At 41.2% G+C, this 15,553-nt stretch overlaps 1 protein-coding gene across 1 annotated transcript in view; it reads right to left on the bottom strand.

Moving 5' to 3' along the window:
• Nucleotides 1-15,553, bottom strand: part of SH3YL1 (SH3 and SYLF domain containing 1) — a 51,893-nt gene that overhangs the window by 36,192 nt on the left and 148 nt on the right. The window contains exons 2-3 of the mRNA XM_034060513.1: nucleotides 2,070-2,180; nucleotides 12-125 (exon numbers count right to left, since the gene is read on the bottom strand). Coding sequence (XP_033916404.1) covers nucleotides 12-125; nucleotides 2,070-2,180 — 225 coding nt within the window. The remainder of the gene's footprint in view (nucleotides 1-11; nucleotides 126-2,069; nucleotides 2,181-15,553) is intronic.

Raw genomic sequence — 15,553 nt, 5'->3', positions numbered from 1 at the left:
TATCCACTTACTTCCATTAGGAAGACGAGCTAATACAATTCCACTTCCGCCTCGAGCAGTCACCAAAAATCCAGCTTTGATAACAGACAAAACTGCAAGGCCTTTGGCCTTAGCTATTACGTGAGCTAAAACAGCAAAATAATTTGTTCAAGATCTTGCAAGAACACTTCTAAAAGAAGGGGAAAATAAAACTTTACATTTAATGATTCTGAACACAGAAGAGTCAAATATTCAAAGCAAAAGCTTAAAGAAAACTGCCAAGAGCTGAACCGATAATGATGCCTTGTGCTGATTTTGGCTGGGATAGACTTAATTTTCTTTGTAGTAGCTAGTATGAAGCTATGTTTTGGACTTGTGCTGAAACAGTGTTGGTAATACAGAGATGTTTTAGTTATTGCTGAGCAGAGCTTACACACATTCAAGGCCTTTGCTGCTCTTCACCTCACCCCACCAGAGTAGCCTGGTGGTACACAAGGAATTGTGAAGGGACATAACCAGAACAGCTGACCCCAACTGACCCAAGGGATATTCCTAAAATCATAGAATAGTTAGGGTTGGAAAGGATCATCTAGTTCCAACCCCCCTGCCATAGGCAAGGACACCTCACACTAAACCATGTCACGCAAGGCTTCATCCAACCTGGCCTTGAACACTGCCAGGGGTGGAGCATTCACAACTTCCCTGGGCAACCCATTCCAGTGCCTCACCAGCCTCACAGTAAAGAAATCTAAACTTCCCTTGTTTAAGTTTGAACCCATTACCCCTTGTCCTATCACTACAGTCCCTAATGAAGAGTCCCTCCCCAACATCCCTATAGGCCCCCTTCAGATACTGGAAGGCTGCTATGAGGTCTCCACGCAGCCTTCTCTTCTCCAGGCTGAACAGCCCCAACCTTCTCAACCTATAATTCCAGACCACACCGAGTCATACACAACAATAAAAGCTGAGGGAGCAAAAAGGAAGGGAGGGACATTTGGAATTACAGCATTTATCTTCCCAAGCAACTGTTACAAGTAATGGAGCTCTGCTTTCCTGGAGATGGCTAAGACTTGCCTGCCAATGGGAAGTGAATGAAGTGAATTAATTCCTTGTTTTGATTTGCTTGTATGGCCAGCTTTTTCTTTACCTGTAAAACTGTCTTCACCTCAACCCATGAGTTTTCTCACTTTTACTCTTCCATTTCTCACCCCCATCCCACTGGGAGGGACTGAGCGAGTGGCTGGCTGGAGCTAAACCCACATCTTCACAGTCAACCACAAAACTTGTCACAGGTCATGTTAGCCTGCATACTGGCCCCTAAACTGTCACAATTGCTTCATCTATCCTGGTTAGCTCACACAGAATTAGTCTGCATACTGCCATGAACACTGTGAGTACCCTTAGCAAGACAGTTGACATCCACGTCTTCACAGATTTTGAAGGAAAGCAGTCTGAATTTAAATCACAATGACATACAGGAGCCTAATGAGCTTATATCGTCAGATATATTGTGGCAAGCAAAGTGTCATCATCTTGCAAGTCTTATTACAGACCTGCTGGAACATAATAGTTATTAATTCAAAGCCACAACCAACAGTACCAGATGGAGGGCACTAGTAGAAACACAGAATAACAACTGCAGAAATAAAGAGGACAGCAGAAAATCAGAGTATCAAAGGAGAAAGATACTCTGATCTCTCTCCTTCAACTTATTTTCTTCCAGCTAATTCTAATAAACACAGATATTCTCAAGAACTAGAGCAAGTCTTCCAGGTTCTCCCTTAAAAACACATTCACAGGGTAAGCACGAGAGACAGTCTCTCCACCCTAGAGAGAAGCTTTCCTGTTCAGATACCCTGTGGTTGTAAACACACAAAAGATCTTTCCCAGCTAACAGTGTCTGACTAGAATACAGCAAAATGAATCTGTTTCACTTCCAAAATGCTTTCATAAGAGGTATGGCACTGCAGATCTTCATTCCTCTCTAAGTTATGGTCAGTAAAAACAGACGGAATTGGTAAAAAGAGCATGAGTGCAACACAGGGAAGTGCTGGAGGTTTTAGCCGAATCAGAACATTTTCTTTACTCACGAGGTATGATTTTATCAGGTCCATTTCTAGAAGTTATTTCAGTAAATTCTCGCAATATTTTAGCTGCCTTTTTAGCTTCTGACTTCAGGTTGGATGGTATAGGGTTATTCACTGTAAAACATAAAAAAAATAAATTATATCTATGGTCAGTTCTGTGTAGCTCATATAAAGATAGAAAGTGTAATTTGTATGAGAAAAGTGATTCTTCACAAAATAAAGGGTAAACCAAACAAATGGGAAACAGCAAATACAATAAATGATCTTCTGCATCAGACCTACATTTTCTCTCTGATGGCTGCAACAGAAGATGCCACAAGCCCAGTTCTTTTCCGCTATCTATTCCCTTTGTAATTCCCCAGAGTCCACTCTGGTAACAGCAAAGGATGTAGCAGATGCACCCTGTTTTTCCCATGACTATTCATGTGCTTGTTGCATATGAATATGTCTAATGCCTTTCAAACCTGCTGATACCCTTTGCCTCTAGAACCCCTGCAGCAGCAGTCCTGTTTTTCCTGTGACTATTGATGTGCTTGTTGCATACGAATTTGTCTAATACCTTTCAAACCTGCTGATACTCTTCACCTCCATGAACATCTGCAGCAGGAGTTCACTACCTTATACTTGTATAAGTATACTTAAATACTTGATTTAGAATAATCTATTAGTTACAGTGAACACCTGCTAGTTCAAGTCTCGCTAATTCTTGTGAACAACTACTTTATTTAACAAATCCACTATCTTCATGCTTTTACAAAAAGCTACAGCCCCGCAGCCTTCTCCACTTCTTCAGCCCAGCCTTCATAGTCTCTCCTCAACGTAGTTGGTCCATCACTCTGATCAATCTGCTCTTCTCTGTATCATCACCAACTCTGCTGTCCTTCAAACTGGCAACCACCAAAAAGTTACCAGCTCTTCAGGGAACCTCTTTTACAGAGCTAAACTTGCAGTATGTTCTCAAAAGGAACAAAATTCTGTTTCAAACCTAGACATCTTCTTTAGAAATCTACTTGCTCTTGAAGGGCTTATCAATATTTTCTCGCCAGTGTGACCCAACATAAGCACCTCTAAAGATTTCAGCGCAGGAAAAAGCAGGGATTTGGGATAGATTGTTTGCTTTATAAAGCTAGAGACTACAGCAGCAAACACAAAAGATCTTGAAATTTACCTCCCAAATCCATGAGATTATAAATTCAACAGAAAAGTGTTGAATCCATTTAGATCTATCAGATCAGCTGTCATTAATCAAGTAGTGAACAGAATCAATGATGATAAGATAGTAATAATCTGCTATAGTAAAAATAGCACTTTATGTATGAACAGTAACATTTCACCTGTAGATTGTCAAAAAGAGGCCTTATTGCAGATAAAAAGATATGAGTTAGTCTTGGTTCTTCTATCTACTACAGCCCATTCAATCTACAACTTAAATTATTCTTCTTGTCCTGTCTGGACATATCAACACCCACAACTTCAAAGTTTACCGGCAAGATACATCTAGGTTTATGCCTTGTCCCTAAAAACAGCTATCGACAGTATTTCCATTAAATTCCACTGTTCTTAAACTCACGAAAGCACAAAAAAGACTGTGCGTAGAGAACTTTCAGTCAAAAGTGGCCTAGTTATTTTAGTGCGTGTTCCCTGAACATTAATTCAGCTCTTCACTCTAGGCAACACTCCCACCCAAAACCATGAAGGTGAGGCCTAAATACATTTTGAGATTAAATCAATGAAGTGTGGAGAGCAGCAATTCAGCCCAGACTAAGTGAAACACTTGGCAAGTCAGCCAAGTTTCTGGCCAGGTTCCATTGCCTAGAATAGGAATTATACCTCTATTTTTTAAAATTAGCTATATTCCTCAGTATGTTCTCCAAGCAAGAAGGAAGACTGCCAGAACAAGAAAGGTTTTGACAGATGAATCTCTGAACTAGCTTCTCCTGCAAAAACTCGAAGCAACACGTTTGGCTTTGGTGAAAATGCAGCAGGTATAACATTGGAGAGTGTGAAGTGACAGCAGACATCACAAGGTTGTGCAGAAGTATCAGCCTCTGGGAAGGGAAGGAAATAAGTATACAGCATGCCACAGGCTCTAAACTGCATTGCAGCAACAGAGGGAAGACATACTAATTCTATCCCCTAATAATACCTTCTGTTTTCAGGAAGTTAAGATGATAGCCTGATCTCCATGTGTGAAAGAATACGGGAAGACAAAACATTAAACACTGAAGCTTCTGAGGACCTTCAGAAAAATCTATTGGCATATACAATTTTTTCTTAACAGTTATAACCCTAGAATTGTAAGTCAGCTTGCAGGAGTTTTGAACATGCGCTTCCTCTTTGGTTGGAAACCTTCTCCAGGATGGATCCTGGCTATGCAGACACAGGAAGGAGAGAGGCTAGTGTAGCCCAAACAAAACATGAACAATTGTTTTTGATTTTTTTGATTAACAAACTGGGCTGGAGAAAACATCTCCATTACTTACTTTTTGCACTTGACATTGGATTTTCAAGGTCTGAGACAAAATATTACCAATGTCATAAGAGAAAAAAATAAGATTTTTACTTTTGTATGGACATACACCAAGGGAGTCAAAAAGCAAATTGCAATGCCATTCTTCTCAAGAACATACAAAAGCTACACTTTAGTATATTAAAGTTACTACTATAAAGCTACTACTTTGGTATATTATTTAGCATATTATTATTATTTAGTATATTATTTGGTGGCCTTCTACAATGGGGCTGCGGAAATGAATGGACAGGCAAAGAGCAGTTGACATCATTTACCTGGATTTCTGCAAAGCGTTTGACACTGTCCCACATGACATCCTTGTCTCTAAATTGGAAAAACATGAGTCTGATAGATGGACCACTTGATGGATAAAGAACTGACTGGATATCCACACACAAAATGTTGTGGTCAATGGCTTAATGTCCAGCTGGAGACCAGTAACGAGTGGTGTCCTTCAGGGATCAGCATGAGGACCTACACATGGGTCAGAGCAATCCCATGCACAGCTATAGGTTGGGCAGAGAAGAGATTCAGAGCAGCCCTGCGAAGGACTTGGGGGTGTTGGTCAATGAGAAAATGAACATGAGCCAGCTTCAGTGTGCGCTTGCAGCCCAGAAAGCCAACCGTATCCTGGGCTACATCAAAAGGAGTGACCAGCAGGTCAAAGGAGGTGATCCTGCTCCTCTACTCTGGTCACATGAGACCTCATTTGCAGAATTGTGTGCAGTTCTGGTGTCCTCAACATAAAAAAGGACATGGAACTGTTGGAACAAGTCCAGAGGAGGGACACGAGGAGGATCAGGGAACTGGAGCACCTCCCATATGAAGACAGGCTGAGAAAGTTGGGGCTGTTCAGCCTGGAGGAGAGAAGGGTGCGTGGAGACCTCATAGCAGCCTTCCAGTATCTGAAGGGGGTCTTACAAGGATGCTGGGGAGGGACTTTTCATTAGGGACTGTAGTGATAGAACAAGGGGCAATGGGTTCAAACTTCAACAGGGGAAGTTTATATTGCATATAAGGAAGAAGTTCTTTACTGTAAGGGTGGTGAGGCACTGGAATGGGTTGCCCAGAGGTTGTGAATGCTCCATCCCTGGCGGTGTTCAAGGCCAGGTTGAACAGAGCCTTGCGTGACATGGTTTAGTGTGAGGTGTCCCTGGTGATGGCAGGGGGGTTGGAACTAGATGATCTTAAGGTCCTTTCCAACCCTAACTATTCTATGATCCTATTATAGCTCATAATACTGTAACACACAGTGCTTGTCCACTTACATAGTCAGATGCACACTTTTGTATGTAGGTTTTCACTTATATTTTAGAGGTATAGATGTCTTGAGTACACATTTTATGGTACTTAATTATTTTTACAATTTGGTAAGGTTAATGCGGAAGACATGCTTCCCTTTTACTGTTGTAGAATGGACAGCTACATGCTTGACAATGTGTGATTCCTAGCAGAGTTAAAGACAATGAAAATAAGACATGTATACACTGGAGATAAACAAACAAACAAAAAAACCCAACACATGGCTAAGATAAAAAAACATTCTGTGGAGCAAAAGCAAGCACTAACCAGCTTCTAGATTACAAAGAAACTTTGTACTATTCTCACTCTCCTCTTCCTTATCTTCACATGCATTCCTTCTTCTCCTTTGTTTCTCTATGCCCAATCTCAGAACTTGGAGGAATATCTCCAATTTATTTTTCTTACTACTAAAAAAGGAAGAAAAAAGCTCGTATTTCAAAAGGATTAGAAGAGAAATCCTGAGCTAAGTCTATTAAGAAAATGAGATATTTTCACACCTAAAATTCTGAAAGAGTAAAAAAAAATTTAGAATTCAGAATTGCTTCAGAAAGATTTGATGGTTACCAGAAAACAGTAGCTGCATGTTTATGTGCATGTAGGCCTTATTATCTAATTGAAGACCATTCAAAGTTGAACTTCATGAGCCATCAAAAGTAATATTGTTACCATCTCACCATTCCTTCAATTCTCAACACAGAAGTGGTTTCAGAATCATGTTTTGGTTGCACCTTGGGGCAGGAGGGAGGATGTCACAATAACCCTTCTCAGTGTACTTTCAAAGTTTCACAAGATACCTAGGGTGACTCCATGATTTTCCTACCTGGCTTATTTTTTATCCTGATGTTGCTACTTAGGAAGAATTTTTTTACTATAAGGATGGTGTTTTTACAGACAAGTTTCCCAGCAAGGTGGTAGATGCCCCATCCCTGGAACATTCAAGATTGGGTTGGATGGGGCTCTGAGAAACCGGACATAGTTGAGGATGTCCCTGCTCATTGCAGACAGGCTGGACTAGACGACCTTTAAAGCCTCCTTCCAACCCAAACTATTCTATGATTTATATGCACTATGATTCCAAATATTGCATTTCAAATGAAAGCATTGCATATAAAAATAGCATTACTCAAGCAAACCGAAAATTACATATTTTCAACTCCAATATCTTCTTTTGTGCCACAAAATGTGGAGTTCCTTTATTACCAGGAAATAGGAGAGATGGAGAGAGATGCCTCATCTACCTGTGCAATATAACTAAGTATGAGAATAGCCTAACTTCCCAACCTCACAATAATAGCAGAAACTCCACTTTCTCCCTATATTATTTGTTTCCAATACCAATATTGCTTCTGCATCCCTGGGTAAGCACAGAATTCACACTTCCATTGTCCCTTGCTTCTTCCCTTCCTGCCGCAGACTGAAGCAATGCAGGATTATTTTTCTGGACTAAAACAACAAGCAGATTTGACAACAATGTTCAGCCAGTTACTTTGCATGGAGCAAGATCTGTGTACTTTCATAAGTGGTCTAAGAAACAGGTGATTGTCCTAAAGCACAGAGGCAGGGGAGAAGCAAGGAGAAAAGGAGGAGGCTGAATGCCTGCCAACTGAAGAGCTCAAAGCTACACCCTGTAGAGAAGGATTACAAGAAAGATGACTTACGCCCCAATGTTAATTTAGTCAACAGAATGTATAAAATTAAAACTAATTGGTAAGAAAGCATGGCACAGAAAGGTTTCAACAACAATTGACAGGATCAGTAAGCCAACTGATTAAACACTTTCATTGCTGAAAACCAATAGTTACTCCAAGTGGCTACCATATGATTATTTTCACAGCGACACATTTTGAGTTCCTTTATTTATTTCCATAATGTTACACAGATACTAAGGAACTGGCAGGATGCCTACAGGGGTCTTGAGGAACTAATGAATTGCCTAAAAAAACCTCACAACAACAAGCTAACACCCTGAGCTTAATTATATACAATATGATGTTTGATAAAGCCTGGCTGGACTCCCATTTTTGCTACAAATTCTAAAGCCATAGCAAAAGAAATCTAATATTTTTATCACTGAAGAAAGGGGGAGGCTTGGCTCTCCCTCTTGGGCTATGCCATACTCAGTATTTTGTTGACAGAATTAAACATTAATTAAGGACACAGACAACAATTAACACTTAAAAGGCAAAGGTTAATGGTTAGCTATAAAGCATGGATGAGGCCCCACTTGTATCATTAAGTTTTAGATCAGTTTCATAAAACCTTGTTCAAAAACAAAGAATGTTATGCTTTTTCAGTAAAAAGTGGAAAATTACACAAATATGTCAAAGGCTTCAAAACTACTTATGTAGTTAAAAAAAAAAGTGAGTGGTGGTTTGTACTCCGAAATGGTGGTGTCTGTCCCAGAATACAATAGAAATAAAATTACTACAGATTATAGTGAAGGTTAGGAACAAAATCTTGTTTCTACTTATTTTAATCACTGTATAAACAGCCAACAGTGTAAGTGGGATTTCTGTGACATGAAAAATGGATTAAGCTTCGGTTCAACTATTAAATTGTCTTCTTCCCCTCAAGCTTAGCTTAAAATTTAAACAATGAAAATATTTTCTTAAAAACTGATTTAATATTGCAAATCTATTCAACAGATGTTACAGAAATATCTGCTTTCAAATAAAAATACTGTATGAAATATTTAGGCATAAACATTAGATCCATGTTTAATTTACCCTTCAATAACATAAGGAATAATACTGTAGCACTGTCTTCACTATTAGCTTTTAAATATGCATATATAATTCTCTGGTTTGTATGCAAGTAATGCTCAGGAAAGAGGTAACCAGGAGCAATATGACAATAATATCTATCAGGAGGATATACTGACTGATGGATTTGGAATGCCATGACCAGTGAATGTTCAGCTGGGAGCAAGCTTCATTTGCACTCCTGCTTGCTGTTGAAAGGAGAAGAGATTGAGCATATGTGAGTCAGCAACACAAACCCCATGGGGGAATATCACACCAAAATTGATTAACTGCTTAATTTGTAAGGTGATGAGGCAAGTGCGTCATCATCTAATTTACATTCTGACTAACAGTAATAATGTGTTGGCTGAACATTTGGTGAAATTATCTGAGCAAGGTGTAATAAAGAATAAATAAAGTCTTTTTACTTTAAATCTGTAACTTATTCCGGTATAATCAAAATTCTGCTGAATACGAACAGATGAAATAAAGCATGGTTGTGTTATGAGAACCTGAACATCAAAAATACAGTTTCAAAGAAGATCGATGATAAAGTGGAGACAACACCTCACATGCAGATTTCATACATACATTGCTCATCTATATAGGATCTATATGGGTGGGTAATGGCTTTGGGGTTTTTTTTTAGCTACAAAATAAGGTGGTATTTGCTGTTTTCTCTCAGCCTCAGACAGTAATTCAGTCTTCGCTTTCACTTCACTAAAAAGTTTAGTAAAAGCACAAGATTACATTAAAGCATACCTGGTTTGCTAATACCCATGGTTACAGCAGCAACATCAATGCTAAAAAGCTTGTATGAACAGAGACTGTTCAAATCTATAATTAAGAACATTTGTAAACATAAGAACTAGCATAGTCAAGAAAGGTTACGTGACATCTAATGGGAAAGAAGAACCTGAAAAGCAAGACAGTGCAGTGGTAGAAAAGAGCCTAAACAAGAGATTTCCATTCAGCACTACAATTAAAGAGATTAAAGTAATTTTGGTTTCATGAATGTGTAACACTGTGGTAGCCAGCTCCAGCCTTGGGATTCATCTGGTACTTGGAATTCCTAGAAAAGTGTGCAAGATGTGCATCTTAAGCATTTTGCCTAACCCAAGAAAAGTGAGACAAAATAGAGGGCTGGATGACAAGGAGAAGACTACATTAAACACATCTCCAGTTTCCCTGCATTTACTACTTCCAACCCTTGAAGCCAGTGGTAGGCAGCAAAGAATCAAGGTCAATGAAAGTGCAAGAAAAGTCTGTGGAGTCCAAGGACATAGTGGCAGAACTTGAAAAGAAATCTGGGGGAAAAGGATGGCATAAATTAAAAACAATAACCACTCCCTTTAGTTGAAATCCAGCAGACTTCTGTTGTCAGAGCCTGAGCATCTTTCTCATGGTTTTGGAGCCAACAGCAACAAGCAGATACTTCTTCCCCAAGACCCCAAGGAGCATGAAAGAGGAAAGCCTCAGAATACACACTTTGATCATTCTGCTGGAAAACACTAATTGTATGGCTAAAAGGAGTCTACGAAAGCAGTAGCCAAGAATGAAAAAGTAATAATTACTGACACAAAGGTTCATGCCAATTGTCTATGTTGTACAATTCTGCCATAGGCACCTGGAGAACAGCAAGTGAGGTAGAAGACAACAGAAAATGCATCAGTGTAAGGCAATGGAAGCAAAGTTGAAAAGGTGAAAATGGGGTCTCTCCATACAAGGAAGCCTTACGCTGATGTCATGTTCTACCATGTTCCTCTCATCACTTTAATGCCTGAAATTTTACCAGCTTTCATGCAGTACTTTCTTCAACTTTCCAAAGTCTTGGAAGACGGATGCAGGGACTGTGAAAATCTAGACCTTGGGCCCACTGTACGAGAGGATCTGGTTCGAGACCATCTTAAGAACCTGAACGTACATAAGTCCATGGGACCTGATGAAATCCATCCCCTGGTCCCGAAGGAGCTGGCAAATGAAATTGCAAAGCCACTGGCTATCATATTTGAAAAATCATGGCAGTCAGGTCAAGTTCCTGACGACTGGAAAAAGGGAAATATAACCCCCATTGTCAAGAAGGCGAAAATGGATGACACGGGGAATTACAGACCAGTCAGTCTCACCTCTGTGCCTGGCAAAATCTGGGAGCAGATTCTCCTGGAAGGCATGCTAGGGAACATGAAAAACAACAAGGTGCTTGGTGACAGCCAGCATGGCTTCACTGAGGGGAAATCCTGCCTGACCAATTTTTTGGCTTTCTATGATGGGGCTAAGGAAATGATGGACAGGGGTAGAGCAGTTGATGTCATCTACCTGGACTTGTGCAAAGCGCTCAACACTGTCCCACACGACATCCTTGTCTCTAAATTGGAGAGACATCAATTTGATAGGTGGACCACTCGGTGGATAAAGAACTGGCTGGATGGCCACACGCAGAGTTGTGGTCAATGGCTCAATGTCCATCTGGAGGCAAGTAACGAGCGGTGTCCCTCAGGGATCGGTGCTGGGACTGGTCTTGTTCTACATCTTTGCTGGTGACATGGACAGTGGGATTGAGTGTGCCCTCAGCAAGTTTGCCGATGACACCAAGCTATGTGATTCCATTGTTATGCTGGAGGGAAGGAATGCCATCCAGAGGGACCCTGACAGGCTTGTAAGGTGGGCTGATGCCAATCTTATGAAGTTTAACCATGACAAGTGCAAGGTCCTACACCTGGATTGGAGCAATCCCAGGCACAGCTACAGGTTGGGCAAAAAAGAGATTCAGAGCAGCACTGTGGAGGAGTTGAGGGTGCTGATTAATGAGAACACGAACATGAGCCAGCAGCATGCGCTCACAGTCCAGAAAGCCAACAGTATCCTGGGCTGCATCAAGAGGAGCATGAGCAGCAGGTTGAAGGAGGTGATCCTGCTCCTCTACTCTGCTTTAGTGGGACCTCACTTGGAGTATTGTGTGCTGTTCTGGTGTCCTCAACATAAAAAGGACATGGAACTGTTGGAAGAAGTCCAGAGGAGGGTCACGAGGATGATCAGGGGACTTAAGCACCTCCCATATAAAGATAGGCTGAGAAAGTCGAGGCTGTTCAGCCTGGAGAAGGCTGCGTGGAGACCTCATAGCAGCCTTCCAGTACCTGAAGGGGGCCTACAGGGATGCTGGGGAGGAACTATTCATTAGGGACTGTAGTGATAGGACATGGGGTAACGGGTTGAAACTTAAACAGCAGAGGTTTAGATTGGATATAAGGAAGAAATTCTTTACTGTAAGGGTGGTGAGGTACTGGAATGGGTTGCCCAGAGGTTGTGAATGCTCCATCCCTGGCGGTGTTCAAGGCCAGGTTGGACAGAGCCTTGAGTGACATGGTTTAGTGTGAGGTGTCCCTGCCCATGGCAGGGGGGTTGGAACTAGATGATCTTCAGGTCCTTTCTAACCCTAACTATTCTATGATACTATGATTCAACAGGCTTGGAGCGTGAAGTCAGTGCTGTGTCAGAGACAGAATTATGGCAGGGTAAAAGTACTACAGCAGGAACTACATGGCCTTGCAGAGCAACAGCTGAGCTGCACTTGGTTCATAACCCTAGAAGTGTTGCACTCTTACTGTAACTACTTTTTCCCGCCTCCCTGCCCTGCATAACAAGTTTACTGGATGGTATGACATTAAGTCGGTGCTGGCAGGAATGTGGTGGGGGAGGGAGAACAGATTTGAAAGTTCTGCAGAACCTGCAGCCTTCAGCATACAGAAAACAAGGAGTTGGAAGCAGTTTAAGGTTTACATAAGACAGATGGAAATGTAAGAAATCATATTTTTATTCCCAAACACTACAATGGGAGAAAGTGAAATGGTACTTAGACCTGAAAATTAACATCACACCACCCCAATCCATGTTAAATCTAGCCTCTTTTTCCTTGGTGTACCTGCGATAAAATACTAAAGTTAGCTACTGATGACAGCCTGCGCACAGGAAAAACCTCATGAGCAAAATAAAGTTGCAACTAAATTCAGCCTTCAAGAACTCTAATATTAAAAAGGAATGTCAAGGGTCATGAAGAAGAAATCACTCAGTTTGTACAAAGATAGTCAGAAAACAGCATTTTCAAGCATATAGAGCCAGTGGTGTGCTCTACAACAAGCGCCAAAGGCAAAGTTACCCTGAGGGTTGTCTGAGACTAACAAGTAAACTCTTCCAATAGTTTGTACTACAAGAATTGCAAGCTTTTGTTCAAAACATGCCACCACACCTATTCACCCTGCCACCTAGGCCCTGGGTGACCGTCTACGTGAAACCCTTTTAGCAAGTCTTTCATATATACTTGTCATAATATGTTTGATGTGTAAGCAGTTGGTACCAAAGGGGTTGGGTGCTGCCCAGCAAGCAAGATACGTAGCATAGCCAAAGCTAAGTCAGAGCTAGGAATTCAGTTCTGCCTGTCTCTCCTTGTGTGAATACAAGATTTGGCATGATATATGAAATTTATATATGGGAGTAAGGGAGAAACACCAAAAGGAATCCCAACTTATGCTTGCTAACTTCATTTTAATAATGAAGAGTACACTTCAGGGCAATCCAAGCCTGTAAACAAATACATTAACCTCTGCACAAGAAAGCTCAAAAACAAAGTCTTGCTTTTCTGAAAAAAAAAAAAAAAATCCTAAAAACATCCTTTATATCCTCACCAGGGATAGAAGCATAGAGAGAACAAAAATGTAACTTATGACAACCCCAATGTGTACATGATAGTTCTGTGTTACAATAACCTACATGAAAAAAATTAGCTACATTAAGAAAATACAGACTCCAGTTACTTACTGCATAAAACATTCAAAACTTCTATCAGTAAAACCATCACTATCATCCTAACCTTCTCATGCCCCCACTTCATAGATGTCCCAATTCTCTACGTGCACACATCAAATCTAAGAAATTACCAATTCCCACAATGAATTAATTTCTACAATTAATCACACAGGAATTTTTTTCTAACTAAAAGAAATAAACATTAAAGAAATGTAAGTGCTTGATATTTGTTATTTGAGGGTTTGAAGAACCCTCATTCTACCTAAGCTTTTAGATTGTCTTGTTCACAATAGCATTGCTCTCCCACTAAGTTAATACTGCCTGCTCTTCATAGTAGCCTTGCATTACAGGCTTGTTTATAACAATGTAATGGATGTTTAAGAAACCCCAATTGAAATACAGAGAGCTTATAACATCAGAAATATGAATTCTTAGTGGTGAGAAACCATGATATAAGACAAAGAATAATAGTGAATTCTGTTACAGTTCATTCCAAAGGTATGAAATTGACGTTAACTGGAGAAGGTATAGACTCTGACTCTCCTCCCCTGCTGAGGGCTGAGAATGCAGGAGAATGCTTAAGATAACAATCCTCCCCAGGACTGCAAAAAATGAAATACTTCATCTCAAAGTTAGACCTAGACATACACCTACGCATTACATACACACAGATACTGGGGTTTAGAAGACCTCCAGAATGGCCTTTCAAAGCATCTGCTTCTATACACAGCTTCAATCTCCCCTGACCCAGACATGCAAAGAAAGTTGTTGGTGGCGAATCTGCTTCCTCTATTGACACCTCAAGGCAACCCACCTGACAGAAAGCAGGGGTAAGGGCACTCTACACTTCTCAGGTTGTATAACATGGCAGAGCTACGTGTGAGAATTACACAACTGACTCATCTCACCCTTCCCTCCTTTGCTAAGGCCACATCTGACAACTGAGCAGTGCCATGGTCCCCTTTGGGGTCCACCACCTCTAATTCCTCACACTAGTAAGCAGGCCTGTGAGACAGCAGAATGCTGCAGTGCACAGGGAGGGGAGCAATGGATATAGAGTCAATGTTTCTGAACAGCAGTAACTGCATTTCAAGGCAAAATAAGTATTTTAAAAATGCAGTTGTACAACTGCATTTACAAACAAACAAACAAACAAGTGACATATGCAGGTAAGCATATGAAGTTGCATAAATGGAAATGTGCTATCTGTTCCACTCAACTGAAAATGTTATACAAGCTTTTCAGGTTATAAGGTTACTTAATCATTGCTCTCATGTGTAAGTCAAAGATCTGGCACAATTTTCAGAACCTGCTATTTTTGTTTAACCTCCAAAGATTTTGCTTTTAATGTTGGCAGATGACTGTCATGCTATGTCATTTCACAATTCAAGACCTTATTTCTCTTCTCAATTACCAGCTATCTATGCTGCTGAATTGGTTTGAAGAAGCCATCAAGTTAGCATAACTGGCCACCAGGATACAGTCACAGTACAATCAATTTTGACTGAAAACCAAGGTAAACAAATCATAAAAGCAGCAGTGGAATCCAGTCCTGGCCACACCTTACGCAGCCAGGTACACGGATAACCCTGCAGGAAAAGCCATGTACAAAAAAATCCCCAACACTCAACCTCTTCTGGAAAACAAAGCATTTGTGTGTTCTTAACTTCACCAGCAGCTTGGTGGGGCCGACACCAGATTTGACACCTCTGAAATTTCTTCTTGGAGGATGGGCTACATGCCACAGCGTTGGGCGAGATGGCAAATTAATGACAAAACTACTTGTTGCTCATCTGCTTTTTGTTCCGTGGCAACAGCCTGACCGGGGGCAGCCACCCAAGCTGCCCGCCAGGGATTGACCGGCCCTGTAGCCTATTAGCCAGCCCTTCTAGGTACCTCCCGCAGCTACAGGGGAGGCACCTCCAGTACAGCTACAGGAGGTTCCCTCCAGTACACCAAGCCTGGCCCGCCAGACAAACGATTAGCCCACCCGGCTGCCCGGGAGGGGAGCGAGGGAACCGCAGGCAGGGCGAAGGGAGCCGCCGCCTCAGCGGGGGAAGCCCGGGCAGCAGCCGAGGAGAGCGGGAGCCCCCCACCAGGTTTCCCTCGCTAAGGAGCCCACCTGCCCCCCC

The sequence above is a fragment of the Melopsittacus undulatus genome, chromosome 3, assembly GCF_012275295.1.
Source record: "Melopsittacus undulatus isolate bMelUnd1 chromosome 3, bMelUnd1.mat.Z, whole genome shotgun sequence".
Taxonomy (NCBI): domain Eukaryota; kingdom Metazoa; phylum Chordata; class Aves; order Psittaciformes; family Psittaculidae; genus Melopsittacus; species Melopsittacus undulatus.
The sequence above is the reverse complement of the archived record's forward strand: the minus strand, read 5'-3'. Positions and strand labels throughout refer to the sequence as shown.